This window comes from Papio anubis, chromosome 4 (genome assembly GCF_008728515.1).
Source record: "Papio anubis isolate 15944 chromosome 4, Panubis1.0, whole genome shotgun sequence".
Taxonomy (NCBI): domain Eukaryota; kingdom Metazoa; phylum Chordata; class Mammalia; order Primates; family Cercopithecidae; genus Papio; species Papio anubis.
The window spans coordinates 142,588,469-142,615,563 of NC_044979.1; the positions used below are offsets into that span (position 1 = coordinate 142,588,469).

General features: G+C 44.8%; 1 protein-coding gene across 2 annotated transcripts in view; it reads right to left on the reverse strand.

Annotated features, from left to right (window-relative positions):
- The window catches only part of CYTH3 (cytohesin 3), a 115,241-nt gene extending 91,363 nt beyond the window's left edge, over window positions 1-23,878 (reverse strand). Inside the window, exon 1 of one of the 2 annotated variants that reach the window (XM_009202573.4) lies at window positions 23,712-23,859. In XM_009202573.4, coding sequence (XP_009200837.1) covers window positions 23,712-23,745 — 34 coding nt within the window. In that variant the 5' untranslated portion in view covers window positions 23,746-23,859. Of the gene's footprint in view, window positions 1-23,711 lie in introns of both variants that reach the window. The other variant, XM_003895700.4, reaches the window with a different exon arrangement.
- Between the last annotated feature and the right edge of the window lie 3,217 nt (window positions 23,879-27,095).

The following is a 27,095-nucleotide window of genomic DNA, read 5'->3' on the forward strand; positions in this document are numbered from 1 at the left end:
TTCCACCCACAGGAGAAGCACAGACACTGACACTGAATCGAGCTGCAACACGGATGAACCTGGGAAAGTGACTCATGCCACAACATGGATGAACCTGCTGAGTGAAAAATGCCAAACACAGAAGACCATATATTCTACGATTCCACTTATGTGACATGTCCATGGAAATAAAAAGTCAATGAATGACTGCCAGGGGTTGGAGAGGAGGGAATGACGGCTAATGGGGACCAGGTTCTTTTTGAGGTGATAAAAATGTTCTAAAATTAGATTGTGGTGATGACTGCACAACTTTATGAATACACTAAAAGCCCATTCAATTGTGTAATTTAAAAGGATGACTATAACGGCATGTGGATTACAGTGATTTATAAAAAGAGAATAAGTGCTTTATTACGAAATAGACTGAAGGTGCACAGTCCTCGCTCCTGTAATACTTCGCTGGATCAGAAATTACTTCAGAGCACAGGATCTCTGCTACAACACAAAGCAGCAAACCAATCATATATAAATCTGAGAAGAGGCGGGCTCAGTGGCTCATACCTGTAATCCCAGCACTTTGGGAGGCCGAGGTGGGTGGATTAACTGAGGTCAGGAGTTCAAGACCAGCCTGGCCAACATAGTGAAATCCCATCTCTACGAAAAATACAAAAATTAGCTGAGAGTGGTGGCAGGCGCCTGTAATTGCAGCTACTTCAGAAGCTGCAGCAGGAGAATCGCATGAATCCAGGAGGTGGAGGTTGCAATGAGCTGAGATCGCGCCACTGCACTCCAGCCTGGGCAACAAGAGCAAAACTCCATCTCAAAAAAAACAAATAAATAAAATAAAAATAAAATAATAAATCTGAGAAGAAAGCTACCAAACTATTCTTTTTTTTTTTTTTTTTGAGGCGGAGTCTCGCTCTGTCGCCCAGGCTGGAGTGCAGTGGCCGGATCTCAGCTCACTGCAAGCTCCGCCTCCCGGGTTCACGCCATTCTCCTGCCTCAGCCTCCCGAGTAGCTGGGACTACAGGCACCCGCCACCTCGCCCGGCCAGTTTTTTGTATTTTTTTTAGTAGAGACGGGGTTTCACCAGGTTAGCCAGAATGGTCTCGATCTCCTGACCTCGTGATCCGCCCGTCTCGGCCTCCCAAAGTGCTGGGATTACAGGCTTGAGCCACCGCGCCCGGCCTTTTTTTTTTTTTTTTAAAGGAGTAACAACAAGGCAGGAGAGGAGGAGGGGAGACATGTAGGAAGTTTCTTGAAGGGCTACAAAAGCATTTCTTTCAGTGGGAGGCAGAAAACAGAAACGTGTGAGAAGCATGGAGACGGAACCCTCTTAGTGTAAAATAGGAAAGATTCTTCAAAATACCGTTCAGGCCGGCACAGACAGAGCAGCAATCTGTGAAGGACCGCAAAGTTCTCCATCCTTAAATTTGCTGGGTAGTTCTCGTATATTATACCCATTGAAGTGCCACTGGTTTATTATTTCCATAAAGTTTAAACAGCCTTAAGACACTGAACAACATTTTTGTGCTGATAATAAATATGTTTATGACTGATGCCCTGAACCACGGAAACGTAAAAAAGAGCATCTAAAAATAGACTACAGGACTTCAAGGAAGCCTGTCCATAAAATCAAATCTACAAAGAATAGCTCAGATGGTTACCACAGAATCAAATGAGTTCTTCATAGGCACCATTGGTATTTAACAGTCCCCAAACAGGACGTCTGGCTACAATTACAAGAAATATGAGAAATCTGACCCCCTTAACATGAAAAAAAGAAAAACTAAATGCTTGAGACACCCAAGTATGTGAAAATCACTAGTCTTATGATCACTACATTGATCATAAAAACATTTTAAAACAAATAATCCATCTTCAGCTACAGGGTGGTGATATGGACTTGGTCCTGATAAGACAGAGCAGAAGATGTAAATCTTTTATAGAAATTACACTGAAACAGGCAAATTTGGAATTTAATTTGATTGAACTGCTGATTCTGAATTTATTTGCTGTATGGTAAATGCATAAATTTCAGTACTACTGAACAAATTTGAGAAAACCTGGCTTTCTTTCACGAATCCTTGCTATCTCTATACCAGCATGAACATGAAAGGTATTTTGAAGAATATTTGCCCTATTTTACAAGAAGAGGGTTTAGTTCTCTGGGTTTCTCACGTTTTACTATTTTCTGCCCCCAAGGAAAATAATGTGTCGGCCCCACATATATTCTCTGTTACATGGTGTGTACATAATTAAAAGGGAAAATTAAAATGCCTTCTAGACTAGTCACGAACAAAATTAATACTTCAGAATGGAATTTAAATCAGTCATCTGAAAGGGAGACTCCTAGATCCTGTTGCTGTTTCTTGAATACTTTTAGAGGAGTGTCATTTTTTTTCCCACCCTGCCCTTTCCTTTATTGACTTTTCATACAATGAGTTTGCTGTGCCCATCACCGGATACATGAACAACAACCAAAAAGCTACAGCTGGATCCTGTATTAGTCTCAGCTGCAGCTAAAGTTCTTTTTTTAAATCAATAGGAAAGTGTTGAGGGAGGGAAGAAGAAAAAGATGCATTCCTGAGAGATTTAAGGTTTAGTCTTCATCCAAGGATCTGACAGCAAAAGTATGTCTTTTGAATATTATGTAAATATAGTTTGTCTTACTAAATTTTCCAATTCTTAAGTTCATTTCTTTATAAAACCATGGCCAAATATTAAAATAAAATCCTTACTATGTTAAGCCAGATAACTACCTCCAGATGGGTGTAAGTCTAGAAACCACTGTGTATGCTTGTTCCAAATTCACCCACACACATATTCCATTGACATCTGAACCATTTAGTAACTCCTTCTGGTTACCAACTTAATCCACACTTACCAAAGAACAAGAAAAATGAATGTCACTCTTACCTTGAATCAAAATGAGTTTTAACATATTTACAATAAAAAAAATTAAAGAAACCGAAGCACTTATCTCTTCTGCTTACACATGCAATCTAGTCTATAGGATGCAAATAATGATACTAGGAAATGAGCCTAGACTCTTCAAAAAGATGTCACCAAAACAATTTTTTTTTTTTTTTTTTTGAGACAGAGTCATACTGTCACCCAGGCTGGAGTGCACTGGCAGAATCTTGGCTCACTGCAACCTCTGCCTCCTGGGTTCAAGCAATTCTCGTGCCTCAGCCTGGGATTTCAGGCATGTACCACCATGCCCGGTTAATTTTTTTTTATTTTTAGTAGAGATGGGGTTTCACTATGTTGGCCAGGCTGGTCTTGAACTCCTGGCCTCAAGTGATCCGCCTGCCTCAGCCTCCCAAAGTGCTGAAATTACTGGCATGAGCCATCGCGCCCAGCCACCAAAACACATTTTAAAATAAAAAACAGCCTGGCACGGTGGCTCACACCTTGTAATCCCAACACTTTGGGAAGCCAAGGCGTGCAGATCACAAGGTCAGGAATTCCAGACCAGCCTGGCCAATTTGGTGAAACCTCGTCTCTACTAAAAATACAAAAATTAGCCAGGCATGGTAGCCGGCACCTGTAGTCCCAGCTACTGGGGAGGCTGAGGCAGGAGAATCACTTGAACCCGGGAGGCAGAGGTTGCAGTGAGCCGAGATCATGCCACTGCACTCCAGCCTGGGTGACAGAGTGAGACTCTGTCTCAAAAATAAAATAAATAAAAATTAAAAATAAACACAAGAGGCCAGGTGCAGTGGCAGGCACCTGTAATCCCAGCTACTGGTAACAACTGGGGAAGTAGACAGAGGTTGCAGTGAGCTGAGATCACACCACTGCACTCCAGCCCTGGCCACAGAGCAAGACTCCACCTCAAAAACAAACAAACAACAAAATAAATAAATAAATAAGACTGAAGAGAGCCGGGCGTGGTGGCTCATGCCTGTAATCCCAGCACTTTGGGAGGCCGAGGTGGGCGGATCACAAGGTCAGGAGATCGAGACCATCCTGGCTAACACAGTGAAACCCCATCTCTACTAAAAATACAAAAAATTAGCCAGGCCTGGCAGCGTGCGCCTGTGGTCCTGGCTACTTGGGAGGCTGAGGCAGGAGGATAGTGTGAACCTGGGAGGCGGAGCTTGCAGTGAGCCGAGATCGCACCACTGCACCCTAGCCTGGGAGACAGAGTGAGACTCTGAAAAAAAAAAAAAAAAAAAAAAAAGACTGAAGAGAGATAACTAAATAGGAGGTGTAAATCTTAATTAGAGCCTAGATAGGTTAAAAAAAAAAAAAAAAAGCTATATAAACATTTTGGTAACAACTAGGGAAAGTAGAATGTGTACTATTTTGGAACAATATTATGGAATGACTGTCAGTTATCTTAAGAATGATAACGGCTGTAGTTATGTAGGAGAATGCTCTTAGGAGATGAGTGCTGAAGTATTTCTGTGAAGTGTTACGATGTTTGTAACTTTTTGAGACGGAGTATCATTCTGTCGTCCAGGCTGGAGTGCAGTGGCATGATCTCAGCTCACTGCAACCTCCGCCTCCCAGGTTCAAGTAATTCTCATGCCTCAGCCTCCTGGGAAGCTGGGATTACAGGCGCGCACCACAATGCTCGGCTAATTTTTTGTATTTTTTAGTAGAGACAGGTTTTCACCATGTTGGCCAGGCTGGTCTCGAATTCCTGACCTCAAACAATCTGCGCACCTCGGCCTCCCAAAGTGCTGGGATTACAGGCATGAGCCACCGCGCCCAGCCATGTTTGTATCTTGCTTTCAAATGGGTTCAGTTACACACACACACACACACACACACAAATTGTGATACAAAGACAAGCAAATGTGGCCAAATGTTAGCAGCTGGTGAATTCAGGTGAAAGACACATAGGATTCATTGTGCCATTCCTTCAACTTTTCTGTAGATTTGAACAGTTCATTTTCAAAATACAAAGTTGGGAAGAAAAGATACGATAATCATATTGCCAATCATCGGTTATTCCTAAGCCCCAATACAACCATTCTTCCAACTCATTCTGCTCAGTATGTAAACACAGGCAGGCCAGAGGCTTAACACTTTGATGACTAACAGTTCTGAATGCCTATTATTACAATCGTCGAGATTTTTGATAAATTCTTCATATAAATAATTTCACTTGGGTTTTTTAACACCCATCTTGCATATGAGAAAACTGAAGCTTAAGGAGATTAAGTAACTTACACAAAAGCACAAGGCTAGAAATGACAGAGCTGCAGATATTTACTTAAAAATATGTCAACACCAAATATTTGTCAACACCAAACGATCAAGCTCAAATGTTTAAACAAACTTATGTAAGCATACAGAAAGTATGAATACAAATTCTCAGAACTATTAACATTATAGCTGACAATATTCTGCCTTGAACAAGCGGAATTAACTGAAATATCCTCAATGGCTGACCTGATACACAGGCAAAAGTTCTGATATCCTAATTCCCAGAGACCCCAAGGGAAAACCTCTTCAATCCCACAGGACTAAGACTATTTAGGAAGGAATGGCTACATAGTTATCTCCAGCATGATGCATCCCAACAGAGTCAGCCATGAAGAAGCTGGGCTAAGGACCAGAAAGGCTCCCACCACAGCACTGCAGTAGCCCTGGGGGTCCAGCACCTAATCAGGACGGGGAGGGGGGGATATGTTAGGGACATCAGGAGAAAACAGCTTCAAGTCTCATGAAATTAAGGACTTACAGACTCCCCTCTCTAGAATGTGGGGGAGACGCTCATGTCTGTGTGACTATCCAAGCTTGACCTTTAATCTTTTTTTTTTTTTTGAGACAGAGTCTCGCTCTGTTGCCCAGGCTGGAGTACAGTGGCATGATCTCGGCTCACTACAAGCTCCGACTCCCAGGTTAAAGGGATTCTCCTGCCTCAGCCTCCCGAGTAGCCGGGACTACAGGCACCCGCCACCACACCCAGCTGATTTTTTGTATTTTTAGTAGAGACGGGGTTTCACTGTGTTAGCCGGGATGGTCTCGATCTCCAGACCTCGTGATCCGCCCGCCTCAGCCTCTCAAAGTGCTGGAATTACAGGCGTGAGCCACTGCCCCGGCCAACCTTTAATCTCTTTAACCAAAGTTGAAATGGCCCTGTCAATAACTTTACAACTCTAAGGAAACGGCACTCCTGTAAAATCTGTTCCTGAAATTCCCAGTCACTGATCCAATCAACTACATTTCTTGATGGCTGAAACCAAGATAAAACCACCTACACCAAGTCCTGACACTTGAGAACTTCTGCTGGGATATTCTCTCCGTTCAGGCAGGGGGCCCTAGAGCACACTCCCACTTGTGGAACTCTTAGGCAGGCCACACCAAACCCCAAGGTGGCTGGAAGGACTAGGATAGTGGACTTCTCTCTGAAGACACAAACTCTTTGCTACTCTTTACAGGTAAAACGGAAATGGGAGATAAAAGTTTTAGTGCAGAACTTAACAAAAGACTTCTGAAATAGATGGTCTTCATTACCTGTAGATGCAAGACAGTCAGGTCTTACCAGGATAATAGGTAATACTTGACAGGAAGACATGCAAAGAGAGAAGCCCCCAGACTCTTCTACTGAGAAGGGAAAAGTGGGGAGGGGTGGAAGCAGTGGGAAGGTAATAGAGACTTAAATCCTAAAACAAATGTCCAAGTACTAATAGCAGCAGAATCTAGGGGAAATAGCTTATGTTCTTTCCAGATTAAAAAAATTAAAGTCATGTTCTGCTGTCCAGCCAAATTACTGGGCACTTGTGAGGCAGAGCAACTAATAGGGGAGCCAAGGGAGGGCAGGACACAGTGCATCCATTTGGACTCTGCTCCCTCTGTGAGCTGTCATCAAGAGTGAGTGCCAGCGGGACAATGTGTGGGGAGTAACAGCTAGCAGACTTCAAGACCAGTCTGACCACAAAAAGGAAGGAAAGAAGGCATCTGACTTTCTTTTGTGAAAACTGGAACATCCTAGTAACCATCTGACTAGTATACAGCTTAACCACTACTTCAAACTAAATTTCAGAAACACAGTCCGTAACAGACACCCTGTGATTCCCGAGAAAATGCAACACTTTAGAAAAAGACTTATCCAACGTGAAGATTCTTTTTACATAAAGCAATGAAAGGCATCACTTATTCTCGAAATGTGTCATGCTCTCAGAAGGGTGGTCATATACTGAATCAAAGTCTACAATCGCTCATCCTCCCACGCCTGGGAAATACAGCCTCATCATGTGAACAGGCCAAACATTCAAAAGACACTAAAATTCTTCAATTTTCCCATACTCTAACACAAACAAAACTGAATTCATTTGTCTGATCTTTTCTCAACTCAAAAAAATTTTAATCTAATTACTGAAACTTGGAAAGGGCATTCTTATTTCCTCTCTGTGAAGAACTAAAAGGAAGTCCTGTCTTCTAACAGAATATTAAATTGCCAATGTATGCCACCTTTGATTACTGCATTTTTCTAAATGGACATGTTAAAATAAAGATTTGCCAAATGAAATTATTAAAGTATTTCTAAGAATATGAAAATATATTTTGTTTTATTAAAAGGGGAGAAAGTGTTAATCTCAAAAAGAAAATATAACCTAGCTAAGTTCTTAAAGTAATATTTATATGCTTAATGAATATTTATGGAAGAGAAAAGGTGTTTTTCTCTTTGCACTCTATGGCGAGGAGATCCTTACTGAATGAATGAGAGAACAGCCGGTATCACGCCAGATGCCTTGAGCTCCAAGTTACAGTACACTGCTGCTCAATCATTTAAACAAGAGGGGTATTTACTGCCCCACATGACGGGAAATGTGGAGGCAGGAAGGTTCCTGGGTGGGTGAAATTCAGCAACAGCACCATCTAGAATTCCGCTGGTCATCCTCAGGGTATGGGCTTGGAAATGGACAGGCTTAATTAAGAGCCATTGTGAATGCAAGCTGGCTACTCATCCAGGCCCAATGAAGTCTAGCATAAGAAATGCAACGGGGCTGGGCACGGTTGCTCACTCCCGGATGGATCACTTAAGGCCAGGAGTTTAGGACCAGCCTGGGCAACGTAGCAAGATCTTGTCTCTACAAAAAATATTTCTTTTTCAAAAAATATTTTTAAATTAGCTGAGCGTGGTGGTGAGGGCCTAGCTAGTTGAGAAGCTGAGGTGGAGGGATCACTTGAGCCAAGGAGGTTGAGGCTGCAAAGAGCCATGATCATGCCACTGCACTCTGGCATAGGAGACAGAGCAAGATCCAGTCTCAAAAAAAAAAAAAAAGAAAAGAAAAGAAACGCAACTCCTCATATATTTATTGTGAAGGAAGAAATTTCTTGGAGAAATCTCCCTGCAAACTGCCCTGCACGTTGGCCAGACTTGGATGACACTTCCACCTCTCCTCCACTCACGGATAAAGAAAGAGGGATTATCCCAGCTGCTTAGACCGTTTAAGATATAGCTCTGGCCGGGCGCGGTGGCTCAAGCCTGTAATCCCAGCACTTTGGGAGGCCGAGACGGGTGGATCACGAGGTCAGGAGATCGAGACCATCCTGGCTAACACGGTGAAACCTCGTCTCTACTAAAAAAATACAAAAAACTAGCCGGGCGAGGTGGCGGGCGCCTGTAGTCCCAGCTACTCGGGAGGCTGAGGCAGGAGAATGGCGTGAACCCGGGAGGCGGAGCTTGCAGTGAGCTGAGATCTGGCCACTGCACTCCAGCCTGGGCGACAGAGCGAGACTCTGTCTCAAAAAAAAAAAAAAAAAAAAGATATAGCTCTTTGTGGTGATAAAGTCCTCTTCCCTGATGGGTAAATAGCTAAACAATTCATGGTTCTGTGGGCAAGGAAGCAAAGAAGGGTGGATTTGCAATAGGGCATCAACAATGTCTTCTACACAGAGTTAAATATGGCTATAACAATGACCACAAGATACACAGCAACGGGCAACAGAGAAATAAACTGGTTGATCAATGCTTCTTCTGCCCTGCAAAATATCTACGTCCCATTTTATGGTTTCAAATCAAGAGTTGTTATTTAACTTACATTTTACAGAAAGGAAAAAAATATTGTTTAAAGTCTATCAGCCACCCTAATTCTTGAATCAACTATAAAAATAGCTCAGTAATTACTGCTTTAATGAACCCTCATATTATCAAATTGTGGTTTTACAGAACCTCCAGAATGTGAAATAAATGCAACCCAGATGTTCACTAAAAGATGAAAACAAGATTGTTTTTACTTCATAGCAACCGAATAGGTCAACCCATTTCCTCCTTCAGAGAATTCTCAGAGGGCCACAAACTCCACTCAAAGAGCATGTGTTTCATATGTATCTGTCCAGAGAAAAAGGAAACTCTGCTGTCCAAAATAAACGGAGAATATTATATGTTCCCATGAAAGTGAATTAGAAAGTTGCAGTAAGGCTGTGTCTACACATTGCCAAACATCTGGATGAAAACTTGGGGACAAAAAAATCACGAATTACCTAGATATTGGGAAATACTTTCTGATCATCATCCAAATGTTTTGTTTTATAGCAAATTGCTGATTTTATTAATTACAGACATAAGTTTTTCAAAAGAAGACTACAGTAATTAACAATAGCCCTGTTGAGAGTTTAAAGCAGGAACTTTTATTCTCTCCTATTTGAACAGTGTTCCTGGTGACTTACTAAAAACCAAGTCAGCTAAAAGAGTAAATTTGCTCTAGGAAAGTAAATCAAAAAATCTTCTTGGCCAACTGAAATTGACCCAGGTGACTCTCTTCTAATATTTACATAATACTGAAAAGATATTTATCTGAAATAAATGCTTGCTGTATTGGCTCCAGCCAAATTATAAAGCACTACAGAATCTTGTATCTATTCTACGTTAACTGGGTACTTGACATTAACTATAAAAAGTTTGTTTGGTTAACTTCAAAAATCAGGATGGAGAGTCATGTATTTTCTACTCTCATTTAAATGATTTACTATTTTCCTCACAAACTCAAAATATTTTACATATATATATATATATTTTTTTTTTTTTTTTTGAGACAGATTTTCACTCTTGTTGCCAAGCTGGAGTGCAATGGCGTGTTCTCGGCTCACAGAACCTCGCACTCCCAGGTTCAAGCTTGATTCTCCTGCCTCAGCCTCCTGAGTAGCAGTTAGGCATGCACCACCACACAACCATTTGTATTTTAGTAGAGACAGAGTTTCTCCATGTGGTCAGGCTGGTGTCGAACTCCCAATCTCAGGTGATCCACCCTCCTCGGCCTCCCAAAGTGCTGGGATTACAAGCGTGAGCCACCGTGCCCAGCCAATATTTAACATATCTTAAGTAGCTTTTAGGATACTTTGACAAAACCTATTTTTTTAATTTCATTTCATTTCAAAAGTTGCAATAGTCCTACATTACAGGCTGACAAACCCGCTTTCTAAAGGATCTGCCAATAATTTCTTAAAACTGATCTACCTCTCCCAAAGTTACTTATATTAAGAGTGTGAGAATGCAAACAGCATTATTATTCTAACCTGCCTGATATAAATTATTACTGGTCTCCTGTGAAAACTTCCTGAGAAATATTTCACTGCAAAACAGACATACCCTTCCCTCACTTAGCTCCAGCCATGCGGGCTTCCCCTCTATTCTCATAACATGCCACATTTCCAATTAAGGCCCATGGCACGTGCCTTTCCTTCAGCAAACACACACCTTCGCCCACTAGCTCCTTAGCCCATTCCAGTCTAGCTAGCTCCCTGCCTCTCCCCAAACTGTTTTTCTTTAACATCACCAAGTCCAGTAGACATGTCTCCATCCCATTTTAGGCCGTCTCTAAGTGCATTCAACACAGCTGATCACTCCTTCTCTCTTCTGCAATGCCACACAATCTTCAAGGCTTCCTGGGCCTCACTGGTTACCTTGCCAGTCAGCTTTGCTGCATTGTCCTCAGTCCTAGGATTTTTCTCCTCTCTCAACTCTCTTCCCATGTGAGCTCATCCACTCACATGAATTAAAATCTCCCCAATGTTTATCTCCTACCCAAATTAGTCTTCTGAGCAGCAGACTGACACAGTCAACTGCCTACCTACCATCTCCACTAGGATATCTCACTGACAAGTCCATTTTAAATAGCAAAATTGAATTCCTGAGAGTCTGCTTCCAGTAAAAAGCTGACTAGCTCATTGTAGACCAACCTTTCTGCCAAGAACAACTTAAAAAGCTGAACAAATTATTAGAAACAACTGTTTGAAGGTATCAGAGAGCTACCCATGCAGTGAGGACTCTGAGGCCAGGATTCCAGAGAGAAAAGGGGAGTGCAGAGAAGTGAGTCCAATCACCGGGGCCACTTTTCTCCTTGAGGGATTTGCCAATTCACAGCAGAAGCTGGGAAGCCAAAATACCAAACAGAATCAAGTGACTGAGAATCCAAGAAGGTCAGCAGAATAGCCACCAGTCTTAGGGGACTGAGGGGACAAAAATTAGAGTTCAGGGGCTTGCCAAGTAGAAGAGGCCCTGGGAAGCATCCCAAGCTTTCAATGGGAACCACTGAAGGCTATAACCTAGGAGAAGGGTAAACCAGAATAGACCAAGCCTCATAATTTTAAAGTGATGTTCCGGCCAGGTGAGGTGGCTCAGGCCTGTAATCCCAGCACCTCTGGAGGCTGAGGCAGGCAGATCATTTGAGGCAGGAGTTCAAGACCAGTCTGGGAAACATATTGAGACGCTTGCTCTACAAAAATAAAAGCGAAAACAGACAACAGAACACGCTCACTCACAAGGCATCCAAATATCGGAGTTATCAGACACAGACTTTAACTGTGATTTGTTTAATAAAGCAGTTGACAAGATAAAAAATGCCAGCAGAAAATTGGAATCTTAAAAAAAAAAAAACAAGAAAACTGGAAAAGACAATAATGGAAATTAAGAACTCAATAAATGAGTTTAACAGCAATTACAGTTGAAGAAAGGATTAGTACAATGGAATATAAGTCAGAAGAAGATATAGAATGAACCACAGAGAGGCAAAGGCATAAAGAATACAGAAAAGAGGCCGGGCACGGTGGCTCAAGCCTGTAATCCCAGCACTTTGGGAGGCCGAGACGGGCGGATCACGAGGTCAGGAGATCGAGACCATCCTGGCTAACACGGTGAAACCCCATCTCTACTAAAAAAATACAAAAAACTAGCCGGGCGTGGTGGCAGCGCCTGTAGTCCCAGCTACTTGGGAGGCTGAGGCAGGAGACTGGCGTGAATCCGGGAGGCAGAGCTTGCAGTGAGCTGAGATCCAGCCACTGTACTCCAGCCTGGGCAACAGAGCGAGACTCCGTCTCAAAAAAAAAAAAAAAAAGAATAAAATCTAAGACATACAGGACACAACACAGAGGACACATTTAATGTACAGGTAATTAGTCCTGGAAGGAGATGAGATAGGAAATGCAGCAGAAGCAATCAATGAAGAGATAATGAACAAGAATTCTGTAAATCTAATTTAAGATCAAGCTTTGTCACAGCACTGCCAAAAAGAAAAAGAACAACTAATCCCAAGCAGGATACATTTGAGGAAAACCACATCTGGACACACCACATAACAGCTGAAAACCAAACCCAAAGAGAACATCTTAAAAGCAGCCTAAAGGGAAGAAAAAACACTAACTGGAAAAGAGTGACAGTAAGACTGATGCAGCTCACTTCTCCACAGAATCAATGGAAGCCAGAAGGCAATCAAATTACCCCTTCAAAATGCTGCAGGAAGGCCAGGCTCAGTGGCTGATGCCTGTAATCCCAACACTTTGGATCACTTGAGGCCAGTAGTTCAACACCAGCCTGAGCAACACAGTGAGACCTCCCATCTTTACCAAAAAATTAAAAATTGCAAGAAATTAACTTGAAAGCCTACAACTATAATCCTGATGAAACTATCCTTCAAAAACAGAGGCAAGCTTAGCACAGTGGTACATGCCTGTAGTCCCAGCTACTCGGGAGGCTGAGGCAGGAGGACTGCTTGAGCCCAGGAGTTCAAGGCTACAGTAAGCTATGATGGCATCACTGCTCTCCAGCCTGGGCAACAGAGTGCGACTCTGTAACAAAAAAATTTTAAGTGGAGGCAAAGTAAAGATATTTTTGATCCAAAAAACAAAGAAATGAACCCTCAAAATAGTTCTTTCCCATTCATTAAGCAACACCACTACCAAGCCAGAAACCTAGTCATATTTGATTCCTGCAGTTCCTGTACCTCTAAACCTTCACCAAGCTGACAGTATGTCCATCTGATTCTCCAAAATACATTCTATCCCGTAACAAGAGCTCACTTACAACAAACCTTCACATGTACCCCTGAACCTAATATAAAAGTTTTAAAAAATATATTTCATCACTATAAAGCAACACAAATTAAAACAATACATCATTTCTTACTCATGAGATAGGCAAACATTTAAAAGTAAGGCAAACACTGTGTGCTCATTACAATGCTGGGAAATCACACTATTCACAAGCCCCTAATGAGAAAGCAATCTGTTATCTATTAAAACTGAAGCATGCCTATAACTCACAACTGCAATTCCAGAAATATACTCTAGATAAACTGTGAGGGGAGAGAAGACTAAGGAGCTCACCTCAGTGCCGTTTGTACCACCACCAGTGTAACACTGACATTAACAAGTTCAACACAGGGCTAAATCCGGTGGCTCACACCTGTAATCCCAGCACTTTGGGAGGCCAAGGCAGGCGGATCACTTGAGGTCAGGAGTTCGAGATCAGCCTGGCCAACATAGCAAAAACCTGTCTCTATTAAAAATGCAAAAAATTTAGTAGGGCATGGTGTTGCAAGCCTGTAATCCTAGCTACTCAAGTGGCTAAGGCAGAAGAACGGCTTGAACCCGGGAGGTGGCGGTTGCAGTGAGCCAAGATCGCACCACTGTGCTCCAGCCTGGGCAACACAGTAAGGACACTGTCTTCAAAAAAAAAAAAAAAAAAAAGCTCAACACAAGACAATATAGACAAAACGTGATCACAATTAAAATAAACAAGGTCTATATATAATCACAAAGATAATCTCTAATGCAAGCTGCAGAAGATTACATACTGTGTGATCTTGGCTTTACAAACTTTTTAAAACAAATTAGGGCCGAGTACGGTTGCTCACACCTGTAATCCCAGCACTTTGGAAGGCCGAGGTGGGCGGATCATCTGAGGTCAGAGTTCAAGACCAGCCTGGCCAACATGGTGAAACCCCATCTTTACTAAAAATGCAAAAAATTAGCTGGGCATGGTGGCGGGCACCTGTAATCCCAGCTACTCGGGAGGCTGAGGCAGGAGAATCGCTTGAATCAGGGAGGCGGAGGTTGCAGTGAACCAAGATCGCACCATTGCACTCCAGCCTGGGCAACAAGAGCGAAACTCCGTATCAAAAGAGAGGGAAAAAAAAGACCTGTACATTGCTTATGGAGGCACATGCACATCTGTTAAAGTATGAAACATATACCAGGCCAGGCACGGTGGCTCATGCCTGTAATCCAAGCACTTTGGGAGGCCAAAGCGAGTGGATCATTTGTGGTCAGGAGTTCGAGACCAGCCTGGCCAACATGGTGAGATACTGAGATACTGTCTCTACTAAAAATACAAAAATTAGCTGGGTGTAGTGGCACCCACCTGTAATCCCAGCTACTTGGGAGGCTGAGGCAGAAGAATCGCTTGAACCTAGCAGACGGAGGTTGCAGTGAGCTAAGATCACACCACTGCACTCCAGCCTGGGTGACAGAGTGAGACTCCATCTCAAAAAACAAACAAAAGCACCATACACCAGAGAGCCCCATATCAAATTCATAATGGTGCCTCTAGGAAACATGAAAGCAAAAAGCAAAAGGACCAAGGATTGCTAGACAAAAGTGACTTCAACTTTATTCAATATTTATTAACAAATATTTACTGAAAGGCTACCATGTCCCAAACACTGTCCTAGATCTTGGAGATACAACTGTGGATAAAAGCAGAAAATACTCTTACTTTCATAGAACTCATATTCTAAGAGAAAAGAAACACATAGATAATAGGTAAGGGGTGACACGTGCTAAGGAAGAAAAATAAAGCTGGGAGTAACAATGAATGTGATTTTAGACAGGTGGTCAAGGAAGACTTCTGTGATAAGGAAACATTTGAGCAGAAACTTGAAAGAGGCAAGAATACACCACATGCAGGTATCTGAGAGGAAACCACTACAGGGGAAGCAAGTGCAAAGGCACTGAGGCAGGAGTGTGCTTGGCAAGGAGACCAATGAGACAGACCAGAGTCAGGGAGGAAACAGGAGAGGAGTGATGGGAAATGTCAGAGATAGCAGGGGACTAGAGTAGTGGTCAAGGGCAGTCCCCAAGGTCAGAATGTTTTTTTACATATTGAAAAGGTTATGGAAAAAAAAAAAAAAAAAAGACTTGTGACAGAGACCGTATGTGACCCACAAAGCCTACAAGGTTTACTATCTGGCCCTTTTATTTAAAAAAGCTTGGCCGGGCATAGTGGCTCACGCCTGTATTCCCAGCACTTTGGGAGGCCGAGGCGGGCAGATCACGAGGTCAGGAGTTCGAGATCCGCCTGGCCAATATGGTGAAACCCTGTCTCTACTAGAAAAAAAAAAAAATTTACAAAAAATTAGCCAGGGGTGGTGGCACACGCCTGTAATCCCAGCTACTCAGGAGGCTGAGGTAGGAGAATCGCTTGAACCCAGGAGGCAGAGGTTGCAGTGAGCCGAGATCGCTCCACTGCACTCCGGCCCAGGTGACAGAGCAAGACTCCATTTCAAAAAAGAAAAAAGAAGAGCTTGCAGCCTCCTAAACTACAGCGTGTAGGCCACGGTAAGGTCTGAGCATAGGATTCTGAATAAACCGAGGAAAGAGCAAACTTTAAGCGAGGAGTGACATGACCTAAGTGTCAAAGGGAATCGCCCTGGCTGCAGTGTGAACAAGGATGACAATGGGAGAACCGTCAGAAGGCTTAAGGCAAAAGAAATGAAAGATGGCACCAAAATTTTGGTCTGAGCAACTGGAAGAACACCACCACAATATACTGAGATGGAGAGACTTACCAGTAATGCTTTATTTTTTAAAAAATAGACCTAAAAAATGCAACAGAACATTGACAGCTATTATGTCAATTATGAGTAGTGGGAATAAGAGTGCTGGTTTCATTATTCTTTGTATTTTTCTGTATGTTTTATGCAGATGTGTTTTATATGTATCTTCCCTCCATATTTTCCACTACCACCCTAACCCACCAAGCCCCTGTAACTCTGACCTGAACCACTGCAACAACTCTCTTCTCCCAAGTCCTCCCTTCTCCTCCTCCAATCCATTCTCCACTCAGGAGTCAAGAATATGCTTCTTTAAAAAGCAGGGGGCAGTAGTTGAGAGTACGGATTCTGAAACAGAAGGCCTGCGTTCGAATCGCAGCTCCACCACTTGCTAGCTGTGAAATCTGAGACAAATTATTTAGCTTCCCTATGCCTCCATTTTCCAATCTGTAAATAGTAATATTATGAAGAATTAATAAATTAAGACATAGAAAGTACGCAGGACATACAGCATCGAGCAAATATTAGCTAAAATTATTGAAATGTAAATCAAAGGAGATATTCCTGTTTAAAAATCTTTCAGCAGCTTCACGTACTTAGAATAAAATCTGCATTCCTTAGCTACTGAATGCCTGACATGGCCCCAGCCTATCTCTCCCGCTTCACTGTCTGTTCAAGCCACACAAAGCTGCTTTTAATTCTCTAGAATACTCAGCTCTTGCCAGCTCCATGCCTTTCCTTCTGTCTGGTCCACTATCCCTATAGCTTGCACTCGAAGGGCATTTCCTCAGAAGCCTTGCCTGGCCACGGGCTTTCCCTACACTTCTCCCATCCCACACTTTCTCTTCCTCAACCTCTTGTTGATTTCCTTTAACACACCTAGCATAATATGTGATTACTTTATAGATAGCTGTTTACCTCTTTTGTCTGTCTCTCCATCTAAACATGAGCTTCATGAACATGGGAAATTTATCTGCCATATTCACCACCATTAGGCACTGATACAGTTTTGATACATGCCCCGCCCAAATCTCATGTTGAACTGTAATCCCCAGTGTTGGAGGGGAGGCGACTGGATCATGGAGGCAGATCCCTCATGGCTCAGTGCTGCCCTTGCAATAGTGAGTGAGGACCCCTGAGAGCTGGTCGTTTAAGGGTGTGGCATTTCTTCCCTCTTGCTCCTGCGCTGGCCATGTGATGTGCCTGATCCTGCTTCACCTTCCACTATGAGTAAAAAGCTCCCTGAGGCCTCCCCAGAAGCCGAGCAGATCCTGGCACCATGCCTGTGCAGCCTGCAGAACCATGAGTCCGTGAAACCTCGTTTCTTTATATACAAGCCAGGCTCAGGTATTTCTTTTTTTTTTTTTTGAGACGGAGTCTCGCTTTGTTGCCCAGGCTGGAGTGCAGTGGCCGGATCTCAGCTCACTGCAAGCTCCGCCTCCTGGGTTCACGCCATTCTCCTGCCTCAGCCTCCCGAGTAGCTGGGACTACAGGCGCCCGCCACCTTGCCCCGCTAGTTTTTTGTATTTTTTAGTAGAGACGGGGTTTCACCATGTTAGCCAGGATGGTCTCGATCTCCTGACCTCGTGATCCACCCGTCTCGGCCTCCCAAAGTGCTGGAATTACAGGCTTGAGCCACCGCGCCCGGCCTAGGTATTTCTTTAGAGCAATGCAAAAATGGCATAATACAGGCACTAATAGCTCTTGTGTCATGCACAGAAGAACCCGGTATTTGGTAGAAACACTATCAACATTTGAGTAAATGACTACAGAAGAATATGCTCTAAGCATAATCTAAAAGCATCCACTTTTTAAACTCTCCAAAGTACAGTAGTTAACTTACTACAGACTGAAAAACAGACAACATTTTATAACCTTACACTGGATATCATGTTATCTTTCTGTTGCTGTCTTCCCAGAATATTTTCTTTGTTTTGAGACCAAGTCTCACTCCGTTGCCAGGCAGTGGCACTATCTCCGCTTACTGCAACCTCTGCCTCCCGGGTTCAAGCAATTCTCCTGCCTCAGCCTCCCGAGCAGCTGGGACTACAGGCCCAAAACCACTGCCCAGCTAATTTTTTTTTTTTTTTTTTTTGAGATGGGGAGTCCTCCGACTCGCCCAGACTGGGTGCAGGCTGGATCTCAGCTCACTGCAAGCTCCATCCAGTTCACACACCATTCTCCTGCCTCAGCCTCCCGAGTGGCCTGGGACCACAGGCAGCCCGCCACCTCGCCCGGCCCCAGCTTTTGTTTGTTTTTTTGTTTTTTTTTAGTAGAGACGGGGTTTCACTGTATTTAGCCAGGATGGTCTCGATCTCCGCTGGCCTCGTGATCCGCCCGTCTCGGCCTCAAAATGCTGGAATTGCGAAGCGAGCTGCCCGGCCTGCCCGGCTAGTGCATATTTTTGAGGGCAGGGGTTTCACCACCGCCAGGCCGGAGGCTGGTCTCGAACTCCTGACCTCGCAGTCTACCCTCCAGCCCCCAAAGTGCTGGGATTACAGGCGTGAGCCTGCTGTGCCTGGCCATGTGCACACAATCTATAAATTCCCTCAGGCGGGAGGCAGCGGTGGCTCAGCCTGTAATCAACTAGGCGACGACGAGGTGGATCACAAGATCAGAGATCAGACTATCCTGGTGAGTACCTGGTCAGAAACCCCGTCTCTCTAAAAACTAGCTGAGGCAATTCAAAAGCGAGGAGTGCCTGAATCCCAGCTACTCAGGAGAGCTGAGGCAGGAAAATGGCATGAACCCGGGGCCGGGCTTACAGTGAGCTGAGATCAGCCACTGCACTCAGCCTGGGCGACCAATGGGCTCCGTCTCAAAAAAAAAAAAAAAAAGAATTCCCTCAAAAGGTGTAAAATGGGCGGTAGCGGTGGCTCAAGCCTGTAATCAGCACTTTGGGAGGCCGAGACAGAAGTGGATCAGGGAGTCAGGAGATGAGACCCATCCACACCAACTGTGCAGTGAAACCCACATCTCTACTAAAAAATACAAAAACAGCGAGAGGCGAGGTGGCCAGGCCTGTAGTCCAGCTACTCAGGAGGAAAGCAGGCAGAGAATGGCGTGAACCCAGGCCGGAGCTTGCCCAGTGAGCTGAGATCATGCCTCAGCCTAATTACAGAGCGAGACTCCGATCTCAAAAGAGTATAAAAATGGGTGTTTTCTTACCAGCATACTATTCTTTCCTATAGAACTGCTTTTTCCAATTTTAGGGCCAGTTGTTCCGGGCTTTTGAATTCCAAAAAATAAAAGGCACACAGTGAAAGTTTCACTCCCACCTTATATTCCCCATCCCTCCAGTTCCTTCATCCCTCCCAAACAGGTAGCCACTGTTATTGGTTCCTCGTTCCTGTCCAGAGTCTGCATATCAACCATCCTTCCCTCTTTCAAAAAGAAACAAGAATGGGAGCCATGATGCATATTTTCCTATACTTTGCTCTTGTATTTTTTTTTTTTTTTTTTTTGAGACAAGTCTCACATCTATTTGCCAGACTGGGTCACAATGGCATAATCTCAATCACCCATAACCTCCACCTTTCCTGCCTCAGCCCTCCCGAGTGGCTGAGATTACAGGCGCACACCACCAGGCCTGGCTAATTTTTGTATTTTTTTTTAGTAGAGACAGAGTTTCACCATGTTGGCCAGGCTGGTCTCGAACTCCTGACCTCAAATGACCCACCTGCCTTGGCCTCCCAAAGTGCTGGGATTATAGGTGTGAGCCACTGCACCCAGCCTGCTCTTGTAACTTAACAAGATATTTTGGAGATCTCTCCACGTCAACTAAGAAAAGAGCTTCCTCGTTCCTTTCTACAACTTTACAACCTCATTAACCATCTGGGTATGGACTTATCTGATAAGTTCCCTGCTTACTGGTGGACACTCAAGGCAATAAATAATCTCGTACCTATGTTATCTCACACATGTACAAATATATCTGCAGGTTAAATTCCTAGAACTGGATTGCTGGGTCAAAGGATTTACACGCCTATAATTTTTAAAGCTACTGCCTAAAGCACTTGTAACTATCAGGGTCCACCCAGAGAAAGAGATATCCAGAGCAACCATCCCTTTAAGAATCTGATATAGAGGGAATTTAATATAAGGAATTAGTGACAGGCGTGTTGGAAAAACTGAAAAGCCAAACAGGAAATGATAACCCAGAGATTAGCAACAGCAAACTGCTGTTACCACTTCTCAAATAGAGGGTAAAAGGGAGGAGGTATTTCCAAGACTCAAAGACTAGGACCAAGGGGCAGAAGCTGGAGCCAAAAGGAGACAAGGCACCTGCCAGAGACTCTGCCTGAGGCAGACCCAGGGGAAATAACCTGTTTTCGTCCTTCCTCCTGCCATTCCTCCTGCCAGTGGCTCCCAGTGGCCAATCCCAGCCGGAAGCCAGCTGACCAAGGGCCTGGGAAATGTGCCTGCAGGGGTGAGTCTCTGCAGGGAAAGGGCAAGAAATGGACCTGAGCCAACAGGACATGGGCTGGCCCTGCCTGTGACTAATTTACACTCCTACCCGTCAATGTTTGAAACGGCCTTGCCGTTCAAACGTTTCAAACTGGAAACAGACTTTTCACACTTGGGGGTTATCGTCTGTCTGAAGGTGAAAGGTGGGAGTTCAGTCTAGTCTTAATTTGCATGTATTTTATTATGAACAAGGCTCAGCATCTCTTTACCTGAAGCACAGACACCTACACTGATCAGGGAGTGAAGGGGGCAGAGAGAGGAATGCCAATTAGAGTTAATTCACCTCGTCTGCCAGGGATGATCCATTCAGGACCATACATCAGACAGATGCCCAAAGAGGGCATGAAAACAATCCCAACGGGTCAAACTAGTCAGCCACCCTCCAAGTAGAGACTTAGCTGAAGAACTGTTCTTGAAAAACTGAAAGGCAACAAAGTCCCAAAAGAATTAAAGTGCCTTAACTACACTCTGCACACGCTGTAAGGAACAATGTGTTCTCCTAATCTTGTAACCCCCTACTCCCTCCTCTTGTAACTGCCTTCCAGCCATTCACGCCACCATCCTCTCTCTCCTTATCTTGCACTGAAAGAACAATCCAGTGGACAAAAAGCTAAATTAACTTATAAAAACAGCAAGTAGGAATCCATTTTTCAAGTCTTTTAACCTGACCATTAAAAGAAAAAGACCTTTTCAATTATCTTTGGCCTCTGCGATAACTACTGTTGGAATAGATTATTTACCCTATCTTTTAAACAAGCCGAACTGACTCCCCCAGATACTGTTCAACATTATGTACCATACTCTAAAAATATACCAAAAAATGTTATGCTTTATAATCTGCTGGCAACTGAAAACGGTTTTCTTTCAAAGAGCTGAACTTTATTTTTTTAAACATGAATTTTAAAGCATTTTTTTAAAATCTAAATGGTATTAACTGTAAAGAGGTATGTTAACTTCAAAACTTCCAACTACCAAGAGTTAAATATAAGCACATAAAGTTTATACAATAATTACAATATCACTCATTTCAAAACGTTTTCACCTGTTTCAAAAATAAATATCCTAATATTGCCAAAAATATTTTTAAGTGTCTGTCACACAGCAAGGGAGAAAGCTACTAATAAACTAAATCAATAAAGGTTAAAAGTTATTTTCCAGCACCTAACATGCTGGCTGGCATTTTGATGGGTAATCAATAAATAAATCCTCATTGCTGAATGTTCTAGTGAGATGAATTAAATGATACACTTAAAACATTCCTGTCTTTGACGAGTTTTCTTTCAAATCTGGAATACACACTTATTTCAGAAACTTGGAAAATATAAAAAGAAAATAATCCATGTCACTAATTTTTATGTTGTTTAGACCATGATGTATAAAACGGCTTATTTTAATGGTTGTAAAATACTTCAATAAACTTCCCATAATTTACCTCACCATGCCTCTACTCTTGGCATTGCTGTTTCCAATTTTTTGCTATTATAAACAGCATAATACACATCTTTATATGTGAGGGGTTTAAGGTTGTTACCCTGTGATATATTCCCAGAAGAGATATTAACAACCCAAGGACGGTTTTAAGACTTTTGATATTTAATATCATGCTTTGTTACAGTACTCAAGATCTGCAAATTGCTGGAGCACATTAAAGCCGCCTTTTTTCCTCTTTATGTCTGCTTTTATCTTCAAGTCTACACTTCTTTACTCACAAAGCCCAAAGCACCTTACAAACAAAACTGCCAAGCCAGCTAGCTGCCTTGACGCTAATGTCCAGCGTTTGCATATTACAGTTGTCTTTCTTTTCTAACAAGGGAAAACTGCTATGCCCAAATTGTGACAGGCAGGAAACACGACATCCACCGGGAATCCATTCCTTAGGATCTCATAGCTCCAGACGGACAGCCTGACTGTAGGAGGGTTCGCAACTCGGCTCCTTCGTTCCACAGCGCTCCCTTTTCATCAACACACCCACTCGGTGCCACAGTGCTACCCCAGCTTCAACTATGCGAACTGAACTCGCCAAATGCCATGACGGGTGCCAACTTCCCACCATCCTGGCTGCATCGCGTCTTTCAGCAAAAAAAAAAAAATCACCCTCTGAGCAGCACTTGAATTCTAGAAGGCACCTTGATGATGAACCACTTCATCCTGAAGCATTCAATCCTGCTGATTCTTACAGGCAGCTGCTCCGGCAGCCTGTAATTAAGATTTCTCTAAACTGCTCCCTTATTACATGGGGTTCTGATGATTCTGATGATTTCTCTGTCAGCTCAAAGGAGATCTTTAGAGAAAAAAAAAAAAAGTCTAGAGAACCTCAACTTCGGCTGTTCCTGTAAAAACACGGGCATTAACCCTTTGCTTTCCAAAGCGAACACCCACTCCATACAGAGGCACGTTCTTCTGTTTTTAAAATCTAATTCCCAGCATGACCTAGCAGTCATTTGTATTCCACGAAATAATTTCCAACAAACACGATTCCTCCAGCAAGAAGAAACCGAACGTCAGGCACAAGACCACCTGGGCCACGCCGGGCACCGATCCGACCCACTCGGGAGCACACGGGGCTCCGGGCACACCTGGCTCTCCGGTCTCGCCTCGGTGCTGGGTGCAGCTCGTGACCCCCACCCTCGACCCCACGGAGTTTTTTGCTCACTCTGTCGCGTCTGCCGTTTCCTAAAACGTCTACCCTGACCTGGACTCCAGCTGGCCCCCTCCCCGTTCGAGCAAATCCAGCGACCGTTTCTGACCCAAAGCCAAGCAGACTGTCACGCTTTCCAACCGTTCCCCGGCCCTCCCCTCCTGTACCCCCGAGGAGCCTCCAGTGCAAAACTTTCCCCTCCCGGTTTCCCACCGGCTCAGCCGCTTCCGCCCACCTGAGCTGAAAGGGGGCGTCCGAAACGCCGGACTCCGGAGGGCGTGGACGCCCTTGGCGACAAGATGCGGGGAAGGTCGCCCCGCAAGGTCCCCTGCCCCAGAGGGGCGGCCCCCGAACCCCGGCCCGAGACTCCGGGGCGACCCCGGCCCGCAGCAGCCCTGGCCTGGTACCCAGACCCTCGCCAGCGGTGGACGGCGACCCCGGGCTGCCCCCTCCCTCGGGCCCCCGGAGACCCCGCCGCGGCTCCGGCCCGGCGCGCCTCAGGCCTCCAGCAGGCGCCGCCGCCGCTGCCTCCGACCCCCTCTCCTCCGGCGACCCCCGGTCCCCGGCCCCCGACCCCAGGCCGCCCGCAAGCCCGCCACACCTCCGACACTCACCGCCACCACCCTCGCCGCCGCCGTCTTCATCCATCTTGAGGCCACTCTCGCAGCTGGCGAGCCGGAGGCCGGCAACAGAGGGGCCGAGGGCTGGGGACGCCGCCGGAGGGAGCGCGCGGGAGACCGGGCGGCTCCTCAGCTCGCGGCCCGGGTCGCGGCCGGGCCTCCTCCCGCCGGGCGGGGCCTCGCTGTTCGGCGTGCCGTCACGTGACCCATGCCCCGCCTCTGCTCGCAGTGGGTGGGGCGTGGGGCCGCGCGGCCCCGCCCTCGGGGACCGGCCGGGCCGGCGGCGTCTGCGCTGGGGGAGGCGGTAGACCCGGCCCCTGGGGTGCGGGCCGACGTGGTGCGAGTGAAACGAAGCCCCCTCGCCCTCAGCATTCCAGTAGCCTGCGGACGGGCGTGGGGCCCCGGACACTGGAACGCAACACTCTGCAAAACCCAGTGGCCAGGGGTGCAACATACACGTGCACTGGGGGTAAAAGATCAGGAAACGAACGCATTCAGAAGTCAGGCCTGGCTAGGCTCGGTGGCTCACACCTGTATTCCAATACTTTGAGAGGCCGAGGTGGGAGGATGGCTAGAGACCAGAAGTTGGAGACCAGCCCCGGTAACATAGCGAGACCCCGTCTCTACAGAAAATTTTTTTGATTACCTGGGCATGGTGGCGTGTGCTTGTAGTTCCAGCTACTGGGGAGGCTGAGGTATGAGGTCACGTCAGTTGAGCCCAGTAGGCAGAGGCTGCAGTGAGTTATCATTGCATCACTGCACTCCAGTCTGGGTGGCAGAGTGAGACCCTGTCTCAAAAAAACAGAAAAAGATCAGGCCTTCTCCTTCCTAAGACATGCATGTCAGAATAATTCCAGTCTTTCAGCTGTCTTATATATATTGGAGGCTCTCCTCCTTCCCTCCTGGTGAGTGCATGTTTAAATTAACAAAATGCAGGGCTTGTAAATGAACGTGGTCGTGAGATTAGAACGGAATCCCAGTCCAACACACCTAGGGCTCAGCTCTCAAAGGGCATTGTAGGCGTTGGCCAATCTGGCGGCTGATGCCCTTGGAGTTTAGCGCCAGTCTCCCTTGGAGAGCTGCCAGCTGTCCTGGATTTATGATGCAGAAGGAGCTCTGAATTCAATTTCCCTTGGGCACAGCCAGGGTCCTCAGCGCGGGCCTCCTGGGCAGAAGGCCTCCCCTGGCCCCTGCTCCACATCTATGGATCTCCTCTCTCACTCCCCATATCTCGCTTCCAGTAACTCCTGAAGCATTGCTTGTGGCCCCTCCCAAGCCTTTCTGCTGGAACTCAATTGCATTAAAGAAAAGCAAACATTGTAATGGAGGAGATAGCTCATCTCTAATATAATTTTCCAGCAACTGTTTTATATTTACAAGCTGTCCATTGAACCAAAGGATCCTTCCGTTGTCATCTATCAAAGTGGACAACTTTCACCTTTTGGTTCAAGGTTGCAGGATGATTTCAAAGTTCAATCTCCTAATAACCTCAAGAATTAAACACCAAGCATTCTCGTGCAACCAAAGCCACGAGGGACACTTTTTTTCCCCCCCCCCCGAGACCAGGTCTCGCTCTTTTGCCCAGTCTGGAGTGCAATGTCTCGAGTGATCCTCACACTTCAGCCTCCCAAATAGCTGGGACCATAGGTACACGCCACCACGCGTCGGCTAATTTGTGTATTCTTTTGTAGAGACGAGATCTTGCGACGTTGCCCAGGCTTGTCTCAAATTTCTGGCCTCAAGCAATCCTCCCACCTTGGCCTCCCGAAGTGCTGGGATTACAGGCATGAGCCACCGCACCCAGCCAAGGGACACTTCTGTGTGCAAAGGTGTTTGATGGCTTGAGCGACAAAGAGGCACCAGAAAAGGGATCTGGGAGTCAGGAGATGTAGGGTTCAACCCCCAACCCCCAGACTCGGCTTCCTGATCTTGTTCCCGTCAGCTTTGTTATCTTGGAGATAAGAGCTTAGTTACGGAGAAAAAAATGACAGTATTACTTTGAACTTGATAATGAGATATGTGGAGCTTTGAACTCAAAGATACTATCAATTATAAATGCTTTTTCATGTCAATTCTTAATTCTTTAGGTGTCTTAGAATGTGATCCACAGGTGCTTTTTTTTCTCAGAGTTTTAATCTGAAAGTGGCTTCTCTGATCTCCATCTAATCTAATTTTAATCAGACTAAAGCACAGCCCAGTTACATAAGCAGGATATTATATTATCCCCATAGTTTAGCCTGGGCTTGCATTTCAACAAATTCTGCAAAAACGTTGGGGGATAAAGGCTTTGGGTGTCATCTGTGCACTTTAATGGGGAAATTGGAAGACTTCAAAATCTTCACAACTTGAAGGAATTAATATCTAATGGAAAAATTAGATATTTGCAAAAAGAAGTGTTTTCCAGCATCTCTCAAATCCCACCAATATAGCAATGATCTAATCTGCTTACACACATATTATCTCTACATACGGGAACTTTAACTATTTTAGTTATCCACTAAGATAGGCACTCACTTTATGCATAGTTTATGAGTGGTTTGCTCAGATGTTGAAAGTTTTATAAGTGAATTTGTAAGGAATATAGTTCATGCAGCAGGCAACACTGCAGAATAACAAATATTAAACCCAATTATTAAATCATTGCAATCATTTGGTCAGATGATAAATATTTAGGCACCTCCTGTATTCCAGACACTGTCCTAGGTGCTGGGAAAATGATGAAAAAGATAAATTCAGTCCCCAGGAATTTTTTTTTTTTTTTTTTGACACGGAGTGTCTTTCTGTCATCCAGGCTGGAGTGCAGTGGCGCAATCTTGGCTCACTGCAAGTTCTGCCTCCCATGTTCTGGCCATTCTCCTGCCTCAGCCTCCCGAATAGCTGGGACTACAGCTACAGGCGCCTGCCACCACACCCGGCTAATTTTTTGTATGTTTAGTAGAGATGGGGTTTCATTGTGTTAACCAGGATGGTCTCGATCTCCTGACCTCATGATCCACCCTCCTTGGCCTCCCAAAGTGCTGGGATTACAAGCATGAGCCACCACGTCCGGCCCAGTCCCCAGGTTTATGGAACGGATGGCCTAGAAGGAATACAGCCATTAAGCAAATAAATATTGAATTGTAATTTTGACATCTGACTCTGTAGACTTTCTCATAGTATTTGCTGTTTCATGTGAATTGGCTTTGCAGCCTTAAAACTGCTTTAGGGGCTGGGCGCGGTGGCTCATGCCTGTAGTCCTAGCACTTTGGGAGGCTGAGGCTGGCAGATCATGAGGTCAAGAGTTTGAGACCAGACTGGCCAACATGATCAAACCCCATCTTTACCAAAAATATAAAAAATTAGCTGGGCATGGCCAGGCACGGTGGCTCATGCCTGTAA